This window comes from Pecten maximus, chromosome 3, assembly GCF_902652985.1.
Source record: "Pecten maximus chromosome 3, xPecMax1.1, whole genome shotgun sequence".
NCBI classification, from domain to species: domain Eukaryota; kingdom Metazoa; phylum Mollusca; class Bivalvia; order Pectinida; family Pectinidae; genus Pecten; species Pecten maximus.
Window position 1 is genome coordinate 10,704,032 of NC_047017.1, and position 25,705 is coordinate 10,729,736.

At 35.1% G+C, this 25,705-nt stretch overlaps 2 protein-coding genes across 2 annotated transcripts in view; one reads left to right on the forward strand and one right to left on the reverse strand.

Moving 5' to 3' along the window:
- Window positions 1-15,959, reverse strand: part of LOC117323174 (adenylate cyclase type 10-like) — a 50,595-nt gene extending 34,636 nt beyond the window's left edge. Inside the window, 10 exon segments of the mRNA XM_033878224.1 lie at window positions 1,123-1,188; window positions 1,191-1,272; window positions 2,092-2,174; window positions 2,796-3,311; window positions 5,964-6,105; window positions 6,955-7,160; window positions 7,953-8,099; window positions 8,837-8,974; window positions 10,449-10,634; window positions 15,904-15,959. Of these exon segments, the coding sequence (XP_033734115.1) occupies window positions 1,123-1,188; window positions 1,191-1,272; window positions 2,092-2,174; window positions 2,796-3,311; window positions 5,964-6,105; window positions 6,955-7,160; window positions 7,953-8,099; window positions 8,837-8,974; window positions 10,449-10,634; window positions 15,904-15,910 (1,573 nt within the window). The 5' untranslated portion in view covers window positions 15,911-15,959.
- An 872-nt stretch (window positions 15,960-16,831) lies between these two features.
- Window positions 16,832-21,704, forward strand: LOC117322832. Its single transcript, XM_033877776.1, has 5 exons — window positions 16,832-16,902; window positions 18,047-18,298; window positions 19,278-19,363; window positions 19,642-19,684; window positions 20,038-21,704. The coding sequence occupies exons 2-5, from the start codon at window positions 18,061-18,063 to the stop codon at window positions 20,145-20,147; spliced, it is 477 nt and encodes a 158-aa protein (XP_033733667.1). The 5' UTR covers window positions 16,832-16,902; window positions 18,047-18,060; the 3' UTR covers window positions 20,148-21,704.
- Window positions 21,705-25,705: the final 4,001 nt, after the last annotated feature.

Consider the following 25,705-nt stretch of genomic DNA (forward strand, 5'->3'; position numbering starts at 1 on the left):
GTTTTTCAAGATGGCGGCTATGGCGGCCATCTTGGATTTCGGACCGACCCAAAAAATAACAACACTTGGTCGCAATCATATCAGGATCATTTCAGGCAAGTTTCAGCCCAACAGCACTGGTGGAACTTGAGAAGAAGTTTAAAATGTGTTTTTCAAGATGGCGGCTATGGCGGCCATCTTGGATTTCGTACCGACCCAAAAAATAACAACACTTGGTCGGGATCATCTCAGGATCATTTCTGGCAAGTTTCAGCCCAACAGCACTGGTGGAACTTGAGAAGAAGTTTAAAATGTGTTTTTCAAGATGGCGGCTATGGCCGCCATCTTGGATTTCAGACCGACCCAAAAAATAACAACACTTGGTCGGGATCATCTCAGGATCATTTCTGGCAAGTTTCAGCCCAGCAGCACTGGTGGAACTTGAGAAGAAGTTTAAAATGTGTTTTCAAAATGGCGGCTATGGCGGCCATCTTGGATTTCAGACTGACCCGAAAAATAACAACACTTGGTCAGGACCATCTCAGGAAGATTTCAGGTAAGTTTCAGCTCAATCCCACTGGTGGAATTTGAGAAGAAGTTTGAAATGTGAAAAGTTTACGCACGGCGGACGGCGGACGGCGCACGACGCACGGCGCACGACGACGGACGAAGCATGATGACTATAGGTCATCCTGACCCTTCGGGTCAGATGACCTAAAAAGTACATTTTATTTATAATGGCCATTAAAAGTAAATATTGAGTGCAATTATTTTATAATGGCCATTAAATAATTTGAATTGAAAATAATGGAGTTTGACCATTACTTTGTGCCCATTAAATGGTACATTATTAATGGGTATAAAATCAATTGGTTTTTAATGGGCAATTGATTGGTACATTTGCAAGTAGTGCGTTGGTATCCAACAATGGCAATATCCAGACAAATTTAAAACAGACTTAATTTCTTTGAAAAAAAGTCTTATCAATATAAAGAAATTTTTCAGAAAAATCAAATATATTGTATATATACTTCTTTCCTTTGTCATTCCTATACATCTATAACAATTTTAAGAAATTAGAAATAAGTTTTTTTATCAAAGAAATTAGATAAAGCATTTTTATTGTGAAGTAAATATTGTTACCATGCATGATACTGGACTGTAGATACACAGTGTCAAAAACCCGTTGTAGCAGATTGGTTGCATCAAATCCTTGTTCAGAACCAAGTTCATGAAGACAATTGACACCTTCCTCATCTCAGACAGATATTCTAGTTGCTGGTTATCATCAATCTACAAGTTCAGTAGCTTCATGTTATTCTTCATACAAGCAGTCATTAGACAAGAGGCACCCTGGGCCTGCATTGTACATCTGAGTATACCTTATGCTTTGTTAATTTCTGCTGGGAAGCTATAACTAACACCATTTAGAAAGATATCTAAGATACCAAACAGATGAATAATTCTGTATACTGTGACAATGAATGGATTAAATATTTCATTAAGCAAACTGTAGCTTAGCAAAGCAATGCACTGACTACATGTATAAATATTGTAACTTTGCAGTTTTTACCTAATATATATCAAGGCCATTTCTGTTCAAAAATACAACAAGAACAAAATATCAATGATGTATTTAGCCCCTCAGATAATTATTAAGTTTTTGTTAGTGTTTTTGAAAAGCTGACCCCTGTGACCCTGTTTATGGGTTTAAAGTAAATTTTTTTATTGAAAATTAGTAAGTGTGGCCTCATATCAGGGAGCTACTAGCCAAATACTCCTACAAGTACCTGTACATATATCATGATTCTAGGCTTATCAAATCAGAAGAAATCATTCTAGAGTTTAAGAAATTTTGACTCCTGTGACTTTAATTATGGTCACCTGGAGAAACAATGTGTAAAGATAAGATTTTCATACAAGGAATCTTGCCAACATCAAAAGGTACAACTTGAGCATCATAGCTGATATATGTACAAAGTTTTTTAAACAACAGTAAAAAGGGTTTCAAGTTGTAGCTAAAAAAACATGGGGATTCACATAAACATTTAGCTCAATTCACTGTTCCTCACAATATTGATTTGTGAGGAATAAGAAACAAAACGTACTTACCTTTTTTAACACAGGTGACAATACATAAAGCCTCAGAGACTGGTCCAGCTTTAACTGTGCTACTTGTTTAGCCACGTTGCGTACTGAAATCAAAGTAGACCTTCAGATCAGACTTCCTATATTTTTTTCCTTTCATCAAATTTTAAGATTGTAGAGCCAGTTGGATAGAATGACAGGCAAAAGCCTATATATAAATCATTATAAACTTCAATTGTGTATTGTAGGTCCAAATGTGTTACATTAGAAACTGTAAATCCAAACATTTAAGCTTTAGTTTGCAAGTAAAGCTTTCTGTCCACTCAGACAATGTTATTACAGTGTACATTTATTAAATCAATAATTCTAATATAAAAGCTTAATTCTTTCCCTATTTGGCATTTCCCTCTGTCCCCTAATGTGAAAACAGACCCTCCAGTTAAACTGCTCCAGACCAAATGTGATCAAATTCCACATAAATCCACAGGAATTTAAGAGTTAAATCAAAAAGTTCAACCAGTAGAACTGAATCTTTTCCAATCTGACTCCAGAACATTAAAGTCTGGCACCAAAAGACATTTCATACAATATAGCAGTATCTTATAAGTGTCAAAGAATGAGGAATGGCAGAATCTCAAGTTCTTTACTAAATATTTAGATGTATACACAAAGTGAACCAGCTTTTATGCCTTCACAAACTTCATTGCCAACAATAAAAATTATCTTACATTTTGCAAGTTTTCCTATTCCCAAGCCTTTCTTCTTAAGAGGTGCAGGGGAAGGGGTTGTAGTGTCAACAGTTGGTGTGGGCTGAGTTACTTCCAAATCACCCACAGGTGGTAGAGTCACCTTTGGTTGTTCTTGTTGAACTGAGGGACCAAGTAATGGGGTAACCACTGTGCTGGCGCCTTCTGGTGGTGGGACAAGAGTAACCGATGTCTCGTCTTCTGGTGAAGGGACAAAGGCAACCTTGGTTTTGTTGTCTTTTGGTGGAGGGATAAGAGTAACCATGGTCTTGTTTTCTTTTGGTGGAGGGTCAGAGTCCAAAGGTTGAAAAGTCGCCGGTGAACTGATCATTTTTGAGTTTGTTGGGTTAGCATGCAATAAAGATGGATTCGGGACAGTGATGTTGGATACATCTGATGTAAAAGGTTCTGCAGTCAAGGTTGGGCGTTTAGTCTTCATGCTTAAACGATTAGACACTATTTTCATATTGGCTGATGATCCGATTGAAAGTTTCCTCTCTGAAAAAAGATGAATTTATGTTTGCAAAAATAGTTTCTTCTTGCAATGATTAAATGTAAACTAACTTTTGATGAAAGTTTTAAAGGGAAAGAAAAAAATTCTTCAAAATATGAGATGATTTACCCCAAAAATAAAGAATTACTGGTAAATACCAAAACTACAAAATGTCTGAGACATGAATCCCCTCACTCCTATTAAAAGAACTTGGTGATATCAATTAATGATATACAATGGAATATATAATGGAAATTTTAACTAAATGTCAGAGGGGTTCTCAAGTCATGTCAGATGTCTGTGCAGAAGGAACCAAAGGTGAAATATATGATCTGATTATGTACTAAGTTTGGTTAAAGTTGATCTCATACATTTTCTTACTTTTGTAAACACACACACACACACACACACACACACACACACAATGATAAACATACCTAATGAACAATATTTTATTAAACGAGTGGTGGGAGATCCAACGGTCGTGTAAACAGTTTGGTACAGTTCTGTGTTACCCAGCCAACGGGTATGGGAACAAAATATGGAACAACATTGACAATCTAATCATGAATAAATCGGAAACGGATTTCCTGGGAACTTAACCTCTTGAACCTCCAATAGGCATAACGATAGCGTGTTTATGATTTTGACTTTATCATGCAAGAACCTTATCCTTCATGATTAGTCCTAACTGATACCATCGCACAATCAACTGAACTTACGAGGCAAGCCATATTATTTACTGCATGTATTGTATGTTTTTAATCAAATATTAACCTATAATGTGATCCATCCTGCCTCTATCTTACCCGAAATGGGCTGGTTAACATACATCACACCAAGAACCTACCGCATACAAGCCTATCTTAGTGTTATTACCAAAAACTCATTTCGTATGCTACTGATTTAATATTGTACATATACCTACTTATACAAATAGAATGTTTAATTTTACCTATTATGATCTATGGGGTCTATAAAGCTATACAATTTTATTAGTATTTATACATACGAGATCAGAATTTATTTTCCGTGTATTATAGTACAATTAGCATAGACTACATGTAACACATACAAAACATCTTGATATAATTTTCCCGCTACCAGCTCACAGTTATTCATGACGTAATTTTATTGCGTACTATGCATTACGTAACTCATAACAACTTGTTTTTATTGTCACTATAGGCAAGGCACCACATTATATACCTTATACATGAATGTTTGTATTTTAATTTGTTCTGATGACTACACGCCTAAGTGTCGAAACCAGTCAACTACTTGATTAAAGCTGATCCACCCATCAAGATATTGTTATGGTCATCTTAACCCTTTGACAATATTTGATTAATTTATCATTTCATTTACACACGCTCATGCAAACAAACTAGCATATCCATGCTCATACTTATCATGACACAGGATATTTAACAGAAATGAAGGAAGAAAGGAAGAAAGTGATAGAAACAAGGCGAAGAATACTATATTATTTTCATAAAACTTGAAGCCCAATGGGTCTGGAGATTCAAACTTAAATCTGATTACCACTTTATTAAAACATCAGAGTAGGCTCAGTTTATTCATGTCATTAACTTTTCTAGTCCTTCATTCCAGCATACTACAGAACCATTATCAACACTCTGGGCCTCTTTGCTATTGAGAAAAAGTAACTTAACGATTTTAGCCTATTACATCCATGTGACCTTGAATGTAAGCCAAGGTCATTCATTTGAACAGACTTGGTAGACCTTCATTCAAGCATGCTACTGGCAAAATATCAAATCCCTGGGCCACTTGGGTATTGAGAAAAAAATTGTTAAAAATTTTAAACTATTTGATCCCTGTGACCTTAAATGTAGGTCATGGTCATACATTTGAACAAATTTGGTAGCCATTCAACTCAGCATGCTACAGGCCCAAAATTTGGTCTCTGTGACTCTTGGTTATTGAGAAGTTGTTTAAATTGAAAAGTTGTTGCCAAACGAAGGCCAAACAACATACACTGCGCCACAGCATAGATTTGGAGTTGAAGTGATAAATTGAGATGTGAAGAGTGACGTCAGGAAGAAGTTTTTAGATGCCAAAATAATGTTTGAAAACTGCCAAGAATCAATTTGAATTAAGTTAAAAATCCCTTTGACCATTTGATAGTTCTGTATGTTGTCATATTATTTCATGTTTTTGGCCAATGCATTGACATTTAATGATTTAAGACATCTGGTTTTATAAAAGTTACTTTATTGTCAACTGCAGCATTAAAACTATTATTTGTAAGTCCAAATAAAGAATGCTTATTTATTGAAAAAAGGAATATAAAGTGCATCTATGAGAGATTAAAAATATTGTGATAGCTTTTGCACTTTCAGTCATTCCAACAATAAAGTTAAGGAAAGGAGCTCATACATAATAGCAACAATATCAAATACAAAAGTTTAAAGTGGAACTTTGACAACACAGCTCCTGGTCTGTTACCAAAGGTTTCCACATGAATAATAACATCAAACTCATCTTGTATTCATGACTTTTCAAAGTCAAGACAATGATTCTTTCAATGCTCAAATATCTGTCAAAGTTAGCTCTTCAAATATGTTATTTTGTCACAGAAAATTTTATTTTTCAACGAATAGATCAAAATGCATATCTTTTTTAGTACTTACTTTTGAATTTAGTGAGATAGTTTGTTGGTTCAGAAGCAGCTTCATTAGTAATAGTACCATCATCCACTTCCTCTTTCTCGTCTTCAGAAGTAATCTCAATGGTTGGAGACAATGCAAGGAAATCATCCTTCATGGACAACACCTGTTTCATAAATAAACAAGTGTTGGCAGAAGACAACATAGTTTACAGAATGGTTTGAAATTTGGAATTAGTTTTTTAAAATTAAAACAGGTCTGCAAATGTAGTACCAATGAAAAAGCTAATGTCACAAGGAATACATACACAACTGTATATCAAATTACTGTTTAATAAAAACATAAATCAAGCTGTTTAATAAAAACTTTAATCAAGCTGTCTACGGCCATTGCCTTAGCTGACACCAGAGATACAGCAATAGCTCAGCAAGCTAAAACTTGGTATAAGACACCTGATGTACATGTTGATAAAAATGGCAATGTAACAGCATTCCATTGACATTCTGTTGATAGAGCGGTTTGTGATGCAGGTCACTGTAAAGGATTATTGTAAGGCTCTGATAATGCCTAGTTAAAAGGTTTTTGTAATTCGATCCTAATTCTGTATGTGGACCAATGGCAATGTTCAGCAGTTTTTGGACCTATAGCTTTGGCAACTGCCTATTATCTTCATATGTTGATGAATGTTGTCACTAAACAAGTCAAATACATGTGTTATATTTGTTAGGGAGTGCATATGTTATCTTGTCAAATAATGTTTCCCAAGATGTTTTTTTTTTTTTTTTTTTTATTTTAATCTATGTTGCTGTACAGATTTGTCATTTACAAATCTACATCTTAGAATTTGGGACAATCACATGGAGCATATAAATCAAGTCTTGCAAATTTTCATTCATATACAATGTAGCAATTAATTATACTAGTTCACTCATTGACTTGTACTAGTAGGTAAGGTGATTACCACCAGCCCACCTAATCATGCTATAGCTGCTGGCCATATAACATTTGTGCATACCCGAATATGCTGGCCATCTTCTAGTACTTCAAATGTAAATAGAGGTTTCCTGCAGATTTCCCATGCGTATGGTGACAGGACAATGTATCCAGATTTACAGAAGCTTTCAGCTGTGTTGACGTCCATTACTGGCTTCCCCCTCTCTACATACATGCGGAATGTGTCATTGCCAAGAAATGTCACTTGTGTGTTCCCCAGAGAAACACCTGAAATGATGTACCAGGCATACAATAAGAAAGACATTGTAATATTATAAAATTAGTTAAATAGTGCAGTGACAAGTGTTTTTCATGTCTATAATTATTTGGTTCAAAATTTTGGACCCTAGCTTTCACAATAGTGCATGTAGTTTTATGAATTATTTTTTCACATTAAGCAAAACTACTTATAATGATTATAAAGCCTACCAAGTTTCACAGAAATTAACAAAACGAAAAATGTAAGGTCACCAGACAAGAGTCAAGTACATAAACCGGTAGACAAGTATATGTACTATAGATATATGTACCAGAGATTAACTAAAGGAAATCGTCAAAAACAGTCCAATCAAAATGCCTCTCTGGAAAACTGTAGGAGAAGATCTCTGAACAGGATTCAAGTACTAGTAATTTACGAAGGGCAACAACTTTTGCAAAAATTGTCAAATTGAAATGTCTCTCAGGTAAAGCCTACCAGTAAAAATTTAAAAAATTGAAGTTTCAAAGAAATCGGTCGCAAATGCAGGCAATCTCAAGACAAAACCAAATACTGAAATAGACAAAGGACGATAGGTTTTGCAAAAATAGTAAAATCAAAATTCAATTCTAGGCACAAAGTTCTATTTGACATATTGGTTATATCAATGAATACCGAGATATCGGTCAAAATTGTCACAGATCTCCAGACAAACCAAAGTTTACAACAAATCAATTTGCAGATACACAACTTCAAATAAACGCACAAATTTAAATGGTTGTCAAGTTTTCAATTTTTGCTAATTGCAGAGCATATGAACAAACCTAGTTTGACAGTAAGAATGATTCCAATGTCAGTTTTCCATTCTCCACAATGCTTCTGAATGTTCAGACAACATCTGATGACTTTTTCTGTCACACTTAATAAATCTTTGGGTGTATTTACTCTCCAGAGAGACAAAATGGCATCACCTGAAAAAAACATAGATCCCCATCTGAGAGTCTTGTCTGTCTTTCTGAACAAAAGATCCCAGAGGAACCTTAATGGCACCCACCACTGAATGAACTTTATAGCTTCTATGTAAGACTGATTTTTTTGCTAAATTTCTCATCTTTCCCATTTTCCTCTTAATCATTTGAAAACAATGGGAACATAAATATGAAATCTGAGAGATCCATCAAGAACTTCAAATACTTGTTGGCCATTTTGTTTTCCAATCAGTCCCAAAATTGACAACCTCAGACACATTTGATGTATTCTTATACCTGACCATTATATGATTTTTAACTGAAATCCATTCAAAAAGGCAGTTGCTAGAACACTGACAAAAAGTGAACACATGTAGCCATCATACATATACACATACAAACAGAATGATATTATCCCTTCCCTGACTTTGATACGAGAAAATAAAAAATATGTTGGGTGTGATATTGAATATGTGAGTAGGGGTGGGGGAGTTATAATTATGACAATTAAATAGACCCAGACATTCAGACTATTACAGATGCTTCCCTACAAACAAATATGATGAATATTGTGTCTCTATAATGCACTAGTCTACCTGCAATGTGAACACAGTGCACCACTACAGTCTAAAACTAGTGCACTAATACTGCATAAGGTGTAGTCTACAATCTACACTTAACAGTAGTCATTATTTACATGTATCAGTATGTTTAAATATTTGTAACATTGAGAAATTTACCAGCAAATTTAAGCACATCACCATCTGCTTTCAGTATGAGGTCTACCATAGCTCCCAAGTAATCGTTCAGGTTTTTTGTGAGTTGGTCGATGCCAGATTTTTCCATGGAAGCATAGCATTCGCATAGAGCTGTGAAGCCTGAAATTAAATTTGATGATTGGCTGCATATCACAATTATGTATTAAAAATTAAAGACTGCATCCTATTTGTGGGTGCTATCAGAGGATTTAACAGTGGCCAAATTGAAGACATTTATGAACTGATATTGCCATAACCAAGACATTCCTATTTATATAAATATATAGAGATGAAGAAAAAAAAAAGAGCTTTGTTTTCACTACCATTAACACTAAAGCCTCTATAAAAAAAATCCATTTCCCTGTTTGGCATTGAATGAATTAACTCATAATTTGGCCCATGCAGGCCCACTGATGCAATAATTCATCATTTGGCCTAGTGGTGTTCCGATTAATCGAGTTCGTCGAGTATCACTTGTTTGAGACGTTTGATCAATTAATCGAGTAAGAAATCTGTAATGGAGTTTCATTGGAAGTGCCCTACATCAGGTATTATGAAAATATATTAGCCTGGGATTTCAGATAAACATACGCAAATTCAGCTTGACAATGTCTACAACACAGTCGCTTGCGGGAAATGGTTATACTTGTATCATACAAAATCAAGCGTCACATTAACTGGTACAGTGTAGTAATACTAGGGGGAATGCAAAAATTCAGATGACTCAGATTTCGTTTGTGAGAACATAAGGGACTAGCTATGGAAGCAACGTTAACGTATACGATCTTTCTTCCCAGTAAACGCACAGGGTCTGTTGTATGGAAACATTTTGGTTTTTAATGAAAACAAGAAGCAGAAGGTCCGTTAAGTACTGATACTTTAAATGTGACGAAAACTATTTGTAAAATGTGCAGAAAGTCGTATTCCTTCAATGGTAAGTCACAGTTCTACTTTCGTTTTCAAAGTACTGTATATTAGACTTTCGATAACTCAATAACAGATGGATTAAAGCATTTTACAGCCCGTGCAAAAAATTCCAATTAGCTAAACTAAATACTCCAATAAACAATCCTTTTGTTGTTTTTTTTATGTGTTGAATAAAATTATTAAAAAAAACCAATTTTGGTTCATTTTTATCTGTGTAATAAACAAATAAACACACAGTAAGATAGTATACATGTAGGTATAACAGTTTATTAATTACTGAAATTGTTGTTGAAAGCATTTCACAAAATATTGAGACATGAATACAAAAAATACTTTTGAAAATTAATCAATTTTAATTGATCATCGATTGGTTACACACAAGTGATGATCGATCACAAAAATTCAACCGATTCCCAACACTTATTTGGCCCAAGCAAGCTGATCATGCATTTATTCATCATTTCGCCTTAGGTCCACCTATGCGTTACCTGCAAGTAATTCATCATTTGGACTAGGCCATCTGATCATGCATTTATTCATCATTAGGTCCATGCATGCTGATCATGTATTAACTCATTATTTATTCCCATTTCACCGACATATTATTGGGATTAATAGGTTATTGGCTTTACACAAATAAAGAAACAGCTAGTAGATTTCAACTAACCAGAAATGTCTGCAAAGACCAGAACAGATTTGTACTCTGTTGTCCATGGTAGAGCTTTACTGTGGTCAGCAAAAGTTACCACACCAGGAACATGAGGTGTTAGCTTTTTTAGTATTGATTCTTCTTCTGGGTCAAGACCTTGGGCTTGTCTGATCAACTGTATTATCTTTGGTGTAGACCTGCCTCCTACAAAAATCAAACAGATCAGAAGAATTCTTTTAACTTATTATTTGATATGACGTCATGACATGAACTCATCAGGAAAGAAAAATAATGGAATCCAGTTGAAACAAGTAACTGGACCTTTAACTTTTTGATTTTGTCATCTTAACATTTGGTCACACAACTTCTTGCATGATAAACTAATATCTCACTCGCACTGAAGGTTTGCTGCTATTTTATTTCATATATAGAAAACCTTATGCTGGGCAAGAGTTATTGGACCAAGCTTAGCTCAAATGGCTCTCATACCGGTCATGTAACAAGTCTGATAGACATTTGGACAGAATACTCTCTCCAACCGACCCAACCGACTGTCTATCTGAAATCTGTCAAAGGTGTGATGATCAGAAGACACATGGACTAGACCAAGGCAAGGACTAGTTTTTGTTACGAAGTGGTTCTACATCTTCGAAAGTTCCCATTTATTTCATATACAAGGTTCAAAATAGGTTTAAACTGAAAATGGTTTTTCTATTCATTCCTGAGAAACTTAAACTGATTTGTTAAACCAATCATAGTTTTGTTCCAATATCAGGATCCCTATTGTGGTCATTTGTTGCACTACTGCAGGGTGTTCTCCACTTGTGGTCGCTGTTCTCATTAATTGTCAGGGCATTTGGCAGGAATATGTTTTCCCTTTCCTTTCATATAACATTAGATACAATAACATCTGATTATTTCTTATTTATTCATTTGATATGTCAGAGCAGCAAACATATTCTTTTTATCCTGAATCTTTTCTGAAAATCTACCATCTCTATACAAGAGTCCCAATGGGCCTAAATTGCTCACCTGATTTTACAGCAACTTTGAAGTTGATCTAGGTCATTTCAGCAGATTCTGAAGTTAGCTGATAACCACTTCAAATATCTATATATATAAGTAGGCTACTTTTATCTGTGTCAATAAATTTTCTACTCCTTCATTCCAGCATACTATTGGCCTAATATCAGGCCTCAAGAGTTTCATTCTTGGCTATCGAGAAATAATTGTTTCAAGACTTTAGCCTCCTTGACCCTTGAGTGAAGGTCAAGATCATTTGAACAAACTTGGTAGCCCTTCACCCCAGCATGTTATATGTGAACTGCCTGGGTCTCTTGGTTATTGAGAAGATGTTTAAAAATTTCAGCCTATTTGACCCCTGTGACCTTTAATGTAAGCCAAGGTAATTCATTTGCACAACCTTGGTAGCCTTGTATTTAAGCATTAAGACCCAATATCAACTCCCTGGGCCTCTTGGTTATTGAGAAGAGGTCTTTGAAATATTTTAGTGTGTTTAACCCCTGTGGCCTCAAAATGTAGGTCAATGTCATTCATTTGAATAACCTAAGTAGCCCTTTAACCAATCATGCTACAAACACAATGTCACCTCTCAGGGTCCTTTGGTTATTGAGAAGTCATTTAAAGATTTTAGCCAATTTTATTCTGTGACCTCGAAAGTAGATCAAGGTCATTCTTTTGAACAAACTTGGTTGCTCTCCATCCAAGCATGCCACTTAATTCACCAGTATCAGGTCCCTGTGCCTCATGGTTATTATGAAGTTTTTTAAAGAAAAAGCTGACACCAGATGGACAGACAACGCTAATCAGAAAAATTAAATATTGTAGTAAATACAGTAGATGACCCCTAACCTGAGTTGGGGCTTAGTGAGCAACCTAACCTGGAGTATTGTAAATATTTTACATAAATAAGTTGCAGAAGTAGTTATATCTTATCTCAACAGATGTAATTGTAAAGTTAGTCACATTAAATTGATTAATCTTTGATAAAAATCCTCAAAATAGAATATTTAGAAATGAGGATTTCAGTTGTAAGAAAATCTCCCAGGTGGGTAGTTGCTCCAAAGTGCACCATGTCCAATAAAAAAAATAGGTTTAGATCTTAGATAGCCATTAAGGAGGCCAACACCTTTGTCGTCCTTTATAGGATCATAAACATAGGAATCTGGATCCCTCCAAGCAATGGATCCATGAACGTTAGGATGTCCACTGGTTCTTCCCAGGTAGTTTACAGAGCACAGGAGGGTTTCTTAATGAAACGGGGAGGAGTTAAGTGTGTAGCGAGACTGGACTGGGTCGATCATCGGTGACCAGGTAGCTCAATCTGGCTAGTGTTCGGAGGTCCTGGGTTCGAACCCCGGTCATTGGTGACCACTGACCAGGTAGCTCAATAGTGGTAGAGCATCCGGCAAGTATTTGGAGGTCCCAAGTTTGAACCCTGGTCTAGCCGCTACATTTTCTCCTCTCCTGTTACAAGTGAAACTCTGGGATTTATCTCCCCTGATTGGAACTCCTCCTTTTTTGTCACCTTACCTTATACCTAAAACGTCATTCTCAAGCGCCTTTTTATAGCGTTAAATTAGCACATGAACGCGTATACCTTTCAAACATTCGATTGACCGATGATGCAGATATGATATTGAGGCTATGTTAATGAGAAAAATCTTAGAGAAAATCAATGGCGGTAAGATGAGGTCCAAAATTGAAATCTGTAAATCCGTGTATTTTTCTTTAAACGCCGATTACATGTCAAAAATACTCTTATTTAGTTTAGCACATGTTCTATCTATACATACATACCATAAAATATGTATGATTATTCCGCTTTTTGTTCGAAATGACCATATGTAAAAAATAAGATGGGGTCCGTTACGACTATGGTAAGCCACAGACCATGTTGACATTATCTACTTTCACTTTCATGCAGGTTTGGTTTTAGCATTTGAAAATGCATAACACTTTAATTTTGTCAATGTACAACTTAATTAAGTTATTAATTTAAAAGATAGTAATGGTACTGCACCAAATGAAACATTTTCATGAAAGAATTTATCTATATAGCATATATAATCCACTAACTTATTTATCTAGTTGAGTATCGTAAGTCACAACAAGTTACGTAAGCGATCGTTCCGACGTGATTGTGACTAATATTGTGCAAGTTTGTTACTGTGAAATTGAAACTAGTGAAAGTAAAATCGGGACTGATATAGACTTGGCATGTTCCTAAAAATCTCAATGATTATTTCCAAGTGTTGTTAAGAATACATTTTCATGTGATTTCAATATATTTGACAGTCGTCTTAATTCTAACAATGTCAAAGATACGGTAGTGGTGTGCAATATTACCGGCAATACCGGTTATTGCGGTATTATTGTCGGCGATGATATATCGCGATATTTTTTTTAAATACCGGTATTTTCACTTTATTTTTAAACACTTACATAACGAAAGTACATCGTAAAAGGACATCGTTTTTTTCACTTGGCATGTTCGCGTCAACCGGAAAAAAACATAACAGGAAGTATCTTAACCTATACTAAATTTAAAACCAGCTGAAGACTATAATGCTACGTTCCGGTAGGATTAAAAAAGATATTATCTCCCCGAAAATTATTTAATAAATGTAGTTTAAAATCTAATTATTTCTTCTTCTAAAAGATCGTTTCACGGTTTGTAAAAAATAATGATCCGGCCGTGAACTGTTCGTGAGAGAAATATTCATCTATAGCACAATTTTACGAAATCCGGAATTTTGTCCGCCATTTTTTCTACCTTTATTATATGCTTTCAAACATCCGTCAAGCATGGCGGAGAAAAACAAGTTTGATATTGTGACCAACCGAAAAGCAAAATCAACGGTTTGGGAACATTTTGGACTGAAAAAAATTGAAGGCAAGCTTGTTGAAAATGTTGCCGTTTGTAGGATGTGCATGGCATCTGTTAAATACTCAGGTGGAACGACAAATCTGTCGTCCCATATCAGAGCCCGTCATCCAAATCTACGTGAGCGTAGTAATGACGACACTGACACACAAATCTAAAAGCAAGCACTGTTGACATGCTGATATTTCTTAAAAAAAACTGCCAGTTGTAAATTCTACTTGTGTTGGCACAGTTAGTCACTTTACTCATTTTAAAATAAACAATATACATCAGTGGACTTACTTATGATGATGTAGGCCATAAGTAAATAAATATGTATACATACTTGTGTGATACTACAAAAGTATGATTCTATGGACATTGGTCAGTTGTGATTTATAAACAAACCGAGATTTGTTAGGTTTTTTTTTAGAATCTAGTCCATTTTGTACTTACCTGTGATCTCAAAATTTATTTTTTTCAAAGCATAATATGCTATGTTTACCCTTGTTTTGTTTTGTTTAATGACTTGTGGAAGTCTATTAAAGTTATTGCTACATACCCTTGTCTTCTGTTTTTATATTCAGGCTAGCAAATAATTTCTGCAATATATCGCAATATATTGCAATATCAGGTCAAATATTGCAATATATCGCAATATTGAAAAAGGTGGCAATACCCATCCCTAAGATACGGTCACAGACACAGTCCCTGGTTATAATTTGATGCTTTTCATACAGATATTTAAATGTTACTTCTTATTTTTCTAGTTTGCATGTTTTAGACAGGTGTGTGTATTTTCATTGGCGAAGAAAGCAAAATTGTAGATAATTGCAAAGGGAGATAATTTGCTTGTTTTTTTAAAAATTGTGGCATCTTTGCGCAGAGATAAAAAAATTGTTTATGTTTTAGACACCAAATTTGCTTTCATATGATAAAATACATATAGTTTTATATTGTGGTTTATGTAAATATTGCCGAAATCACTTTGAAATTATTTTTTTTTCATACTGACACATTTTTTGAAAAATGGTTGACAAAGCTGACAAGAATTACCAAATTTCCGAAATTAAAAAAAATCATTAAAAATCCAAAAATCCACACATCTTCATTCTGTTTTTTTATTGACATGCCTAAGAGATGCTTCATGCATAAACATACAGGTTGCAAGTATATTGATAAAAAATAAAAATGCCTGAGCATAGCTACTGTCACCATGTCTGGTACACCAGACATAGGGCCAGAGAAAACTCTGGCTAAGAGTAGAGATGACTGGTGAAATGACATAACCTATACAAGTCTAGAACATTCAACGATTCTGATGATTAATAGTGTTTTATATTCTTCAAGATAGAACTCCATTTGTTTCTGAAGAGAGAGTTTAAGTTGAAGAAGCAGTTTATTTGCAAATGAATTTCAGAAATCTGTCGTCTGCTAGGCCTTTCAGTAATCTGGGGTGTTATTGGCATTGTGTATTGAACATGCGTCTTATCTGTGAAAAACCTTACTGTCGTACATACATACTAACTGCCAGACATTTTGATTATCTCATTTCTTTGTTAGGGTCTCACTGTTTTAACCACTTACCTGCCATTCTGTCACGAGCGCAAGATTCATTTTTCCCGCAAGCGTATCATTACGTCACATGCGATCTGCATCCCAGAAATGTTTGGAAGGGCGTGCTCGATACGAACACATCTGATGAAGTCCCCGTGTCTCTATTTATTTTATTTCTATTTATTTCTAAGTGAAACTAGGAAAATTTCTATAAGAAAAATACGGGTTAGGCTTATCCAATTTGAATGCTAATTCCCCCCCCCCCCCCTCCCAAATATTCATTAAATTTAAACTTTTAGAACTGTACCATACATACATATATATATTGTAAGAGACGTGTGAATAATGAAACGAATCCACATACGTTTATTGTAAGGAAACTTAAAACGTGATGGGGATCACCTAATAGTAATATAATTCATATTTTAAACAGAAATAAATATGAAAAAGTCAACACTGCCAGTAGCATCATTGGACAGAATAAATCAGCTGTACATGACAATACACACAGTCCTATTTACAACTCGAAACCAAACTGTACCCAGGGTTGTCCTGTAACCAAAGACAACTTATAGATAGTAAGAGATTGAAATTTAAGCGTGCAAATCATTCACATTTTGACGAAAGGTTGGTTTGCACTTTTCAGTATCACTAAATGTTTTCTCACAATAACGAGAAACCTATTTAAAACCTGATGGAAATACGTTACGATGTTGAAATTGTACCAATGACTCCACAATTTGGGAAAACATTACCTCCGTTAATGTTGATTATATAATAATGATAATTTACATGTTCCCCGCTTTAATCGGAGCCAGAGACGTATGTAATATACGTGTCTTATCTGTTATCCTACGGCTAGTTCTATAAGAAAAAAAAAGCGTATACATACTGTGGGACAAAAAAAGGCATACGATAGTAACGTGTCATTGTACTTGGAGAAGGATTTACCACCACCCAGCTTATTGACTTGGACGTGTAAAGAAGATTATCAACTTTTTGTTTTCAAACTAGAATCGGATTATAAAGGTATGTACAGTACGTGTAAAACAGTCATTTTCTGGCAAGTGATGATTTATCAACTTTTCTTTTTATCATGATTGTGGTTTTATGAGGCGAAAAGTGGAGTTACTAATTCACTAATCAGCTATATCTGTTAGGATGCTATCGGAGTAAATATTTCACTCATCAATCGTACCTGTCTAAAGCGGAGTAACTATTCCCCTCATCTTATTAACTTACCAGTTACTATTTCACTAACAAACAATATCTGTTTTAAGCGGAATAACTGTTTCACTCATAGATGTCAAAAACGGAGTACCAATCGTACCTGTCTAAAGCGGAGTTACTATTTCGTTAATCAATCGTACCTGTCTAAAGCGGATTTACTATTTCGTTAATCAATCGTACCTGTCTAAAGCGAATTTACTATTTCACTTATCAATCGTACCTGTCTAAAGCGGATTTACTATTTCACTAATCGATGGTACCTGTCTAAAGCGGAGTTACTATTTCACTCATCGATCGCACCTGTCTAAAGCGGATTTACTATTTCACTAATCAATCGCACCTGTCTAAAGCAAAGTTTCCACTCATTCATTATTTTGTTACCTTACATTGTAAGCTTCGCACTATAAACAAAATATCTAAAGTGAATGTATTGTCTGTCATCTTAGAATTACCCACAATATTGAGTTAGCGATCCTTGTGATGTTTATATGATATTATTGGACGGAGACTGACGCCCTAAGAAACATAAATGACATAGTTAAAAAAAACTGTTTGTGATTTTTTGATGGGTTTGTACATCAATATACCATTTTGAAATCGGATTGTTGAAGATTTAAATGCACATGTAACATGTAACATCATGATCTCTCTTTCATTTTCCACATTTAGAAATACCTCAGTTACAAATGCACTGTCATAGTTTAAACAGGGGCCGCGGTGGCCGAGTGGTTAAGGTGTACCGACACTTTAACACTAGCCCTCCACCACTGGGTTGCGAGTTCGAAACCTACGTGGGGCAGTTGCCAGGTACTGACCGAAGGTCGGTGGTTTTTCTCCGGGTACTCCGGCTTTCCTCCACCTCCAAAACCTGGCATGTCCTTAAATGACCCTGGCTGTTAATAGGACGTTAAACAAAAACAAACAAAAACAAACATAGAAACAGTTTCAGAATAAAGAATGGAAGAGGAACAACTGAATAGAACAGCTCAGCTATTGTCAAATACGGCTATAGAGGATGCAATGGACGAACTCCTCATGGAGGAAATGGACAAAGATCTTGACCAGGGAGTGGACGACATCGTAGAATTGACCATCAAACAATCTATAAGATCCATCCGTGACGGTAGAGCGTCCCCGACGGATAAAATGATGGGGAAACTGCTAAAATCCTTGGCAACTATCACAGCCCCTGAAGGTATGTTGAAAATCATATATAATGTGTCAGTTTACTTATCTGTATATGATATTACACGTGAGCTGTGACTTACTCATCTGTATATCATATTACACATGAGATGTGACTCTCCTATCTATATATCATATTACACGTGAGCTGTGACTTACCTATCAATATATGATATTACACGTGAGCTGGGACTTACTTATCTGTATATGATATTACACGTGAGCTGTGACTTACTAATCTGTATATCATATTACACGTGAACTATGACTTACTTATCAATATATTATATTACACGTGAGCTGTGACTTACTCATCTGTATATCATAATACACGTGAGCTGTGACTTACCTATCAATATATGATATGACACGTGAACTGTGACTTACTTATCAATATATTATATTACACGTGAGCTGTGACTTACTCATCTGTATATCATATTACACGTGAGCAGTGACTTACTTATCTGTGTATGATATTACACGTGAGCTATGACTTACTTATCTCTATATCATATTACACGTGAGCTGTGACTTACTTATCTATATATTATATTACACGTGAGCGGTGACTTACTTATCTATATATTATATTACACATGAGCGGTGACTTACTTATCTATATATTATATTACACGTGAGCAGTGACTTACTTATTTATATATTATATTACACATGAGCGGTGACTTACTTATCTGTATATTATATTACACGTGAGCGGTGACTTACTTATCTGTATATTATATTACACGTGAGCGGTGACTTACTTATCTGTATATTATATTACACGTGAGCCGTACCACCACCACAATATGTATCAAATGCTTCGAAACAATATTAAAAGTGAACAAGTAATTAACGTCTAGCAGGAATGTCGCATACATATAAAGAACATTACTCATGCGAGCTATTATTGCGACAAAAACATAGCAATTAATATATTTGAAATGAAAAAAAAACAACTTTTTTTTTTTCTCTGTCGCGGGTAGGACTCGATCCCGTGGCAACAAGTCAGCTGACCAAGACTTCTGGGAAAAGGAGTGGACTTCGAAGATTATTAGACAGACTCTTCAAGGTTAGTTTACCGTCGTGGTTCTAGATCTGTAATGTTTTAATCAGAATCTTATCGTCAAGGTCCTATCACTTCAAACTGACTACAAATTATGTCTGTACATATTATATACTCTTAATGATGGAAACACCAGTGTTATCTTAATGTTTGTTTGATATGTAATACATACAAAATGTACTTCATTAACATTTTTCAATTATTTTCTGATGGAAAAATACTGAATATCAGAAAAATCGTGGACTCTACTGACATTTAGATTGTGTCATTCTTTCTTTTTATAGAGAAACAAGAAAGAAGTGGAGGACGTTGATCGTGCTCTATCTGGTGAGTACGATATTGTCCTTCAGAATCTGTTGGTCAGCATGAAAACCACTAGGTTAGGGTTATAGGTTCGAATCCGAGCACTGACCGAATTAATCGAAAGTTTTCTGATTGACATGTTTTAACTTAATGGCTCGACTCGATAACCGATTTGAACGTTTTATTATTTTCTCAAATTTTACATTGTCTCTAGTTTTAGGATTGTAAAAACCTATTTTATTGTATTCTATTTCTTTGATATTGTTTATTTGTGATCCACTCGGACGTTTCCGTCATTCGTGAGAATTGACGAAATTCCCCGAATAGTATTCTGATTGGTGTCGCATTCTGACTAATTTCTCCTGAATGTCCAATAGGTGGCAGTAGCGGTTCTCCAACAGAAAAGAAGAAAAATCCGCCCAAGTGCAAAAAGACAAGGGACTGGATACGTAAACACGTGTGCTGTTTCATCCGGCAGTCTGACTAGATACACTACAGTATTTTATATACTGAAGAAACTACATGTACACATCAGAAATGATATTCCGGAAACTTTACATAATAAAGAAGAAGAAAAAAACTTTTATAGTCACAATGATAAGCGATATACTTTTTATCATTTAAAGAAAAAACCGGATTATTAATAACGAACTCGCTGCTGGTTATTTTTAATTCTGTGGAAGATCGCCATGGAAACCGATTATTCAACGTCAACTCTGTGGAAGGTCCCCATGGAAACCGATTATTCAACGTCAACTCTGTAGAAGGTCGCCATGGAAACCGATTATTCAACGTCAACTCTGTGGAAGGTCCCCATTGAAACCGATTATTCAACGTCAACTCTGTAGAAGGTACCCATGGACACCGATTATTCACCGTCAACTCTGTGGAAGGTCGCCATGGAAACCGATTATTCAACGTCAACTCTGTAGAAGGTCGCCATGGAAACCGATTATTCAACGTCAACTCTGTGGAAGGTCCCCATTGAAACCGATTATTCAACGTCAACTCTGTAGAAGGTCCCCATGGACACCGATTATTCAACGTCAACTCTGTGGAAGGTCGCCATGGAAACCGATTATTCAACGTCAACTCTATGGAAGGTCGCCATTAAAACCGATTATTCAACGTCAACTCTGTGGAAGGTCGCCATTAAAACCGATTATTCAACGTTAACTCTGTGGAAGGTCCCCATGGAAACCGATTATTCACCGTCAACTCTGTGGAAGGTCCCCATGGAAACCGATTATTCACCGTCAACTCTGTGGAAGGTCCCCATGGAAACCGATTATTCACCGTCAACTCTGTGGAAGGTCGCCATGGAAACCGATTATTCACAGTCAACTCTGTGGAAGGTTGCCATGAAAACCGATTATTCACCGTCAACTCTGTGGAATCGCGGCATGGAAACCGATTATTCACAGTCAACTCTGTGGAAGGTCGCCATGGAAACCGATTATTCACAGTCAACTCTGTGGAAGGTCGCCATGGAAACCGATTATTCACAGTCAACTCTGTGGAAGGTCGCCATGGAAACCGATTATTCACAGTCAACTCCTTAGATGTTTCGTAACCTTGTACCACATAATACAAAGTGTGGGCTACAATGTAAATTTAGGTTTGACGTTTGATTTTCAGTGTCTAATTAACAGTTTTACTGATGAGAGTAAAATGTATAAATATTAGCATTTAAGTCGTTCAAAGGCATTGATGAAAAATGGAATGCTGGCGTCTGTATACGTGGCATGACATTCCCGAAGGCGTCTTGGCGCCAAGTTGTGGAACTACGACCAGCACAATGACGCTTCCAGTCGATAACAGAGATCAATAGCGTGTTCCATTTAGCGGAACGTTCCGGTTGTTCCGGAACGAACCAGACGTTCCGCTAAATGGAACACGCTGTTAGTTTTACCTGTAGCTAACGTAACACAGAGTATACGTCGACAACCCTGTCTACAGAAATGTAGTGACGTGTCCATATATGTAGCAATACCAGGACATGTTATAGACATGTTGTCATCTGACGTCATCAATGTTTTACAATGGGAACATCATCGATATTAAACATCAATAAATGTAACATAGCCTGTGTTTTTCTTTCTTCATGCGTTAAATGTTAATGTTTCTGATCTGACAAAGTGTTGCTGATACCTACTCACATCCCAACGTATCTGGTGAGCTGGGCCCATATTAATAAAAAAACTTAAGTTAAATATTTCACTTAAGTAAATACTTAAGTAGGACATTTGTACTTAAGTACTAAAATATACTTAAGTATTTACTTAATTCAAGGTTTTATCTTAAGTTGTATTCATAAAACTACTTAAGCTTAAGTATTACTTAAGATTTTACTTAAAGTTAAGTAACGTCATGAGGATGTTTAACTTCCTTTAAAAATAACTCAGGTGAAAGATGTCTTCACGAAATCGACAGAAATCAAATTGTTTTTAAGAAAAAAATCATTAACTTCAGATTTTGTTGTATTCAATCATTTAAAACAAGATGTAAAGGTTTGAATCGAAGATGGAGGAGTCAATCTCACTATTGTTAAGGCCCATTACGAAGTCAATACTACAACGACACGGAGCAATTGTAGTTTATAAGGAACATACCCACATACATTATTATGTACCAATCAAATTTTATTTAGATAAAACTTCAATTTTGTTTCTCTTGCTGACTTTGACAAACCAGAAATACTGCCTCAAAGTTTTATTGTATCTTTTATTCATTAATTTAAAAAAAAATGTATATCTATAGAGTTCTTACCTGTGTATTAAAAAACATTGAGGTTACTTGTACTTTCACTTAAAACCCGTTCATGTGCATTCCGGCCCTGTGATGTATTTAGTATAACTTAAGTCAAACTTAAGTATTTAACTTAAGATTTTTTATGAATATGAGCCCAGGAGCGTAGCTTTACAATGTTTGATGTGCAAGCACTGGCAACAGGGATATGGGGTCATTCAAATTTTTTTGACATTTTAACTTCAGACGGTGCCATTTGGTTGTATTTGGACTATTCCAATATCAAATACGACAACATTATCTGCATAAGTTAATGTTAATGCCTACACGTAAAGTTTGAAACGTACTGGGCAGTAAGTTAGATGACGCAAAAGGCTTACAGAATTCAGAACAAAAGTCAAATGTTAGCATTCTTGTCTTAAATTAATTCATATATATAGAAAAACAATGTGCAAGCACGAGCTTATGTGCTTGCATGGCACCTACGCGCCTGGTGAGGTGTCGCTCATATTAATTCAGTTGCTAAGAAACTGACGTCATAAGTTCTATGTGATAAAAGTATGATCCACTCATCACAGGCCAACATTACAAACATCCATCAGACGATTAGCGATCAATAACCGTTCTAAACATTTTATAATATTTGTTCAGTAATTTCAAGCGTTTTATTGAATTGACCAGCATATAAGTTACAATTTTTTTAAATGTGTAAAACAATTTCAATGAAAATGTTCTAAAATGTTGTATTTTGACTCATGAACAAAATAAGCGGTTGTATTTATTATCAAAAGAATCGTTTTTGATGTGGAAAAAATATCATACATTTATTCTACAGTATATTGTTTTGTCGGCATTTGTCCCCGTTTAGTCCTCGTTTGTCTTTTTGTCACTCATTCATCCTTTTTTGTCGTCGTTTTGTCCACATTTGTCTTCATATAGAGGATGGACAATGCATTTTGGAAGCTTACTTAACTACTATAGAATTACAATATATCTAGGAAGCTTACTTAACTACTAAAGAATTACAATTTATCTAGGAAGCTCACTTAACTACTAAAGAATTACAATTTATCTAGGAAGCTTACTTAACTACTAAAGAATAACAATATATCTAGAAAGATTACTAACTACTAAAAAATTACAATTTATCTAGGAAGCTTACTTAACTACTAAAGAATTACAATTTATCTAGGAAGCTTACTTAACTACTAAAGAATAACAATATATCTAGAAAGATTACTAACTACTAAAGAATTACAATTTATCTAGGAAGCTTACTTAACTACTATAGAATTACAATATATCTAGGAAGCTTACTTAACTACTACAGAATTACAATTTATCTAGGAAGCTTACTAACTACTAAAGAATTACAATTTATCTAGGAAGCTTACTTAACTACTAAAGAATAACAAATATATCTAGAAAGCTTACTTAACTACTGAAGAATTGCAATGAATTTAGGAAGCTTACGTAACTACTGAAAGATTTTTGTTTAACTGCTAAAGATATACAATGTACAAATGTAGTTAGTACACTTACTCAAGCTCCAAAGAATTACAATGCATTTACTGTATTAAAGGGACTAAATGGTTAGATTTCAATAATTTCATCATGCATTTGATTTCCGGAAAGCGTTGTGATACTTGAAAATAGATTGTTTACAAAATTATGGCACTTTTTTTTGTGAAATATTGGCAATGTTCGCCATCTTTGTTATGATGTTTACAATTTCCAGCATCGCGCATGCGCATAGGTATTTGTTTACAAACACCGAAACATAATAATATGGAATAGTTGCTGGGGCGTTTATATTTATTTAATTTTTTTTTCATTATTTTTAAACAAATTGTTATGGACACTTTTGAAATTTATAATTAACAAAAAGTTCACAACTTTTTTTACATCATTTTAAATCTGATACCATTTTTTATATATTATTTTAAGTGAAAATCTAGCCATTTAGTCCCTTTAAGGTTAATCAGAGATCTATATACTATATAGGTCTCTGGGTTAATTAAAGGTTGGTGCCCGATCAACATCAATACGTGAATTATCATTATTATAAACTTTTAAAATTAAATATCTGATTGCTATAAAACGATTTATTCTCGTCTGAACATATTTAATGAGGAATCACATATTTCTATGGTGGCTGATTTTGGCAATGTCGTACTGTCGCACTGACGCCCCGCCTGGCGAAGAGTGCACGTGACAACGCGCTATTCGACATAACGAACGCACCATGCGACAAAAATTCCGCGACAGTGTGACAAATTCTGTCACCCTGTCGCATTGGCGTGGTACTTTTGTCGCACGGGGTATCATGCACGCGAAGAGCGACAACTTGCAATGCAAAGAGCGACAGAGCGCCATGCGACGAAGTACAACGCCAATGCGACATGTGCAGAATTTTTATGTGTAACTGTCGCGTAATTTTGTCGCATGGCGCATTCATTTTGTTTATTGCATTGCGCTGTCGTTCTTCGCATGGCGAGCTGCATATGGCCGAAGTTAGCGACCATTAAAAAATTGTAACTGATCACATTTGAAGCAAATTAAATGAAGGTAAACACTTTGAGGATTGTAATGTTTAGCTTCATTGAAGTTTTATATATTAAAATATATCAACAAAATCATAGAGAGACTTAACAAGAAATATCTTTGAAAAAGATAAACGGCATAGTTTTAATGCTGGTGGTTATTTTGATTTGATTTAAACATATTTTATTGTGTCTTAATATATACATGGGAATTGGGCACAAGTTATCAAACTTATATTAAGCCCTTTCCCTATATAATTTTACATACATATAATACATTTATTTTACAAGATGACATATATTTACATATGAGAGAGAGAGAGAGAGAGAGAGAGAGAGAGAGAGAGAGAGAGAGAGAGAGAGAGAGAGAGAGAGAGAGAGAGAGAGAGAGAGAGAGAGAGAGAGAGAGAGAGAGTTATAATGAAGATATAATTTAAAAAAAAAATCATTATGACTATAGATTATCATATGAATAAACAATTCAAGTAAACTATTCCAATAAACTATTCCGATGCCGATAGCAGAAGTTCACACTATTCACTTTTCAAAACACTCTGCTGTTTCTAAAGTTCATCACATCCTGTGCCATGGTTAGCTCTCTCCGTTCGCTTCCTATGCCTCCTGGAAATTCGATTCTCTTTTGCCATCCGCATCGGAATAGATATGATAAGCACACATAAATTTACACAGATATATATAGAGAGATAAGGGGAATTAAAATCTATACGAATCAAGAATGTACTTCTGAGTGTTT

Excerpts from the sequence above, each read along its gene's own strand:
- LOC117322832 (XM_033877776.1), top strand. The coding sequence starts at position 18,061 with ATGGAAGAGGAACAACTGAATAGAACAGCTCAGCTATTGTCAAATACG. Across the intron at positions 18,299-19,277 it reads AACTATCACAGCCCCTGAAG|GACTCGATCCCGTGGCAACA; the intron begins GTATGTTGAAAA and ends TGTCGCGGGTAG. Across the intron at positions 19,364-19,641 it reads TATTAGACAGACTCTTCAAG|AGAAACAAGAAAGAAGTGGA; the intron begins GTTAGTTTACCG and ends TTCTTTTTATAG.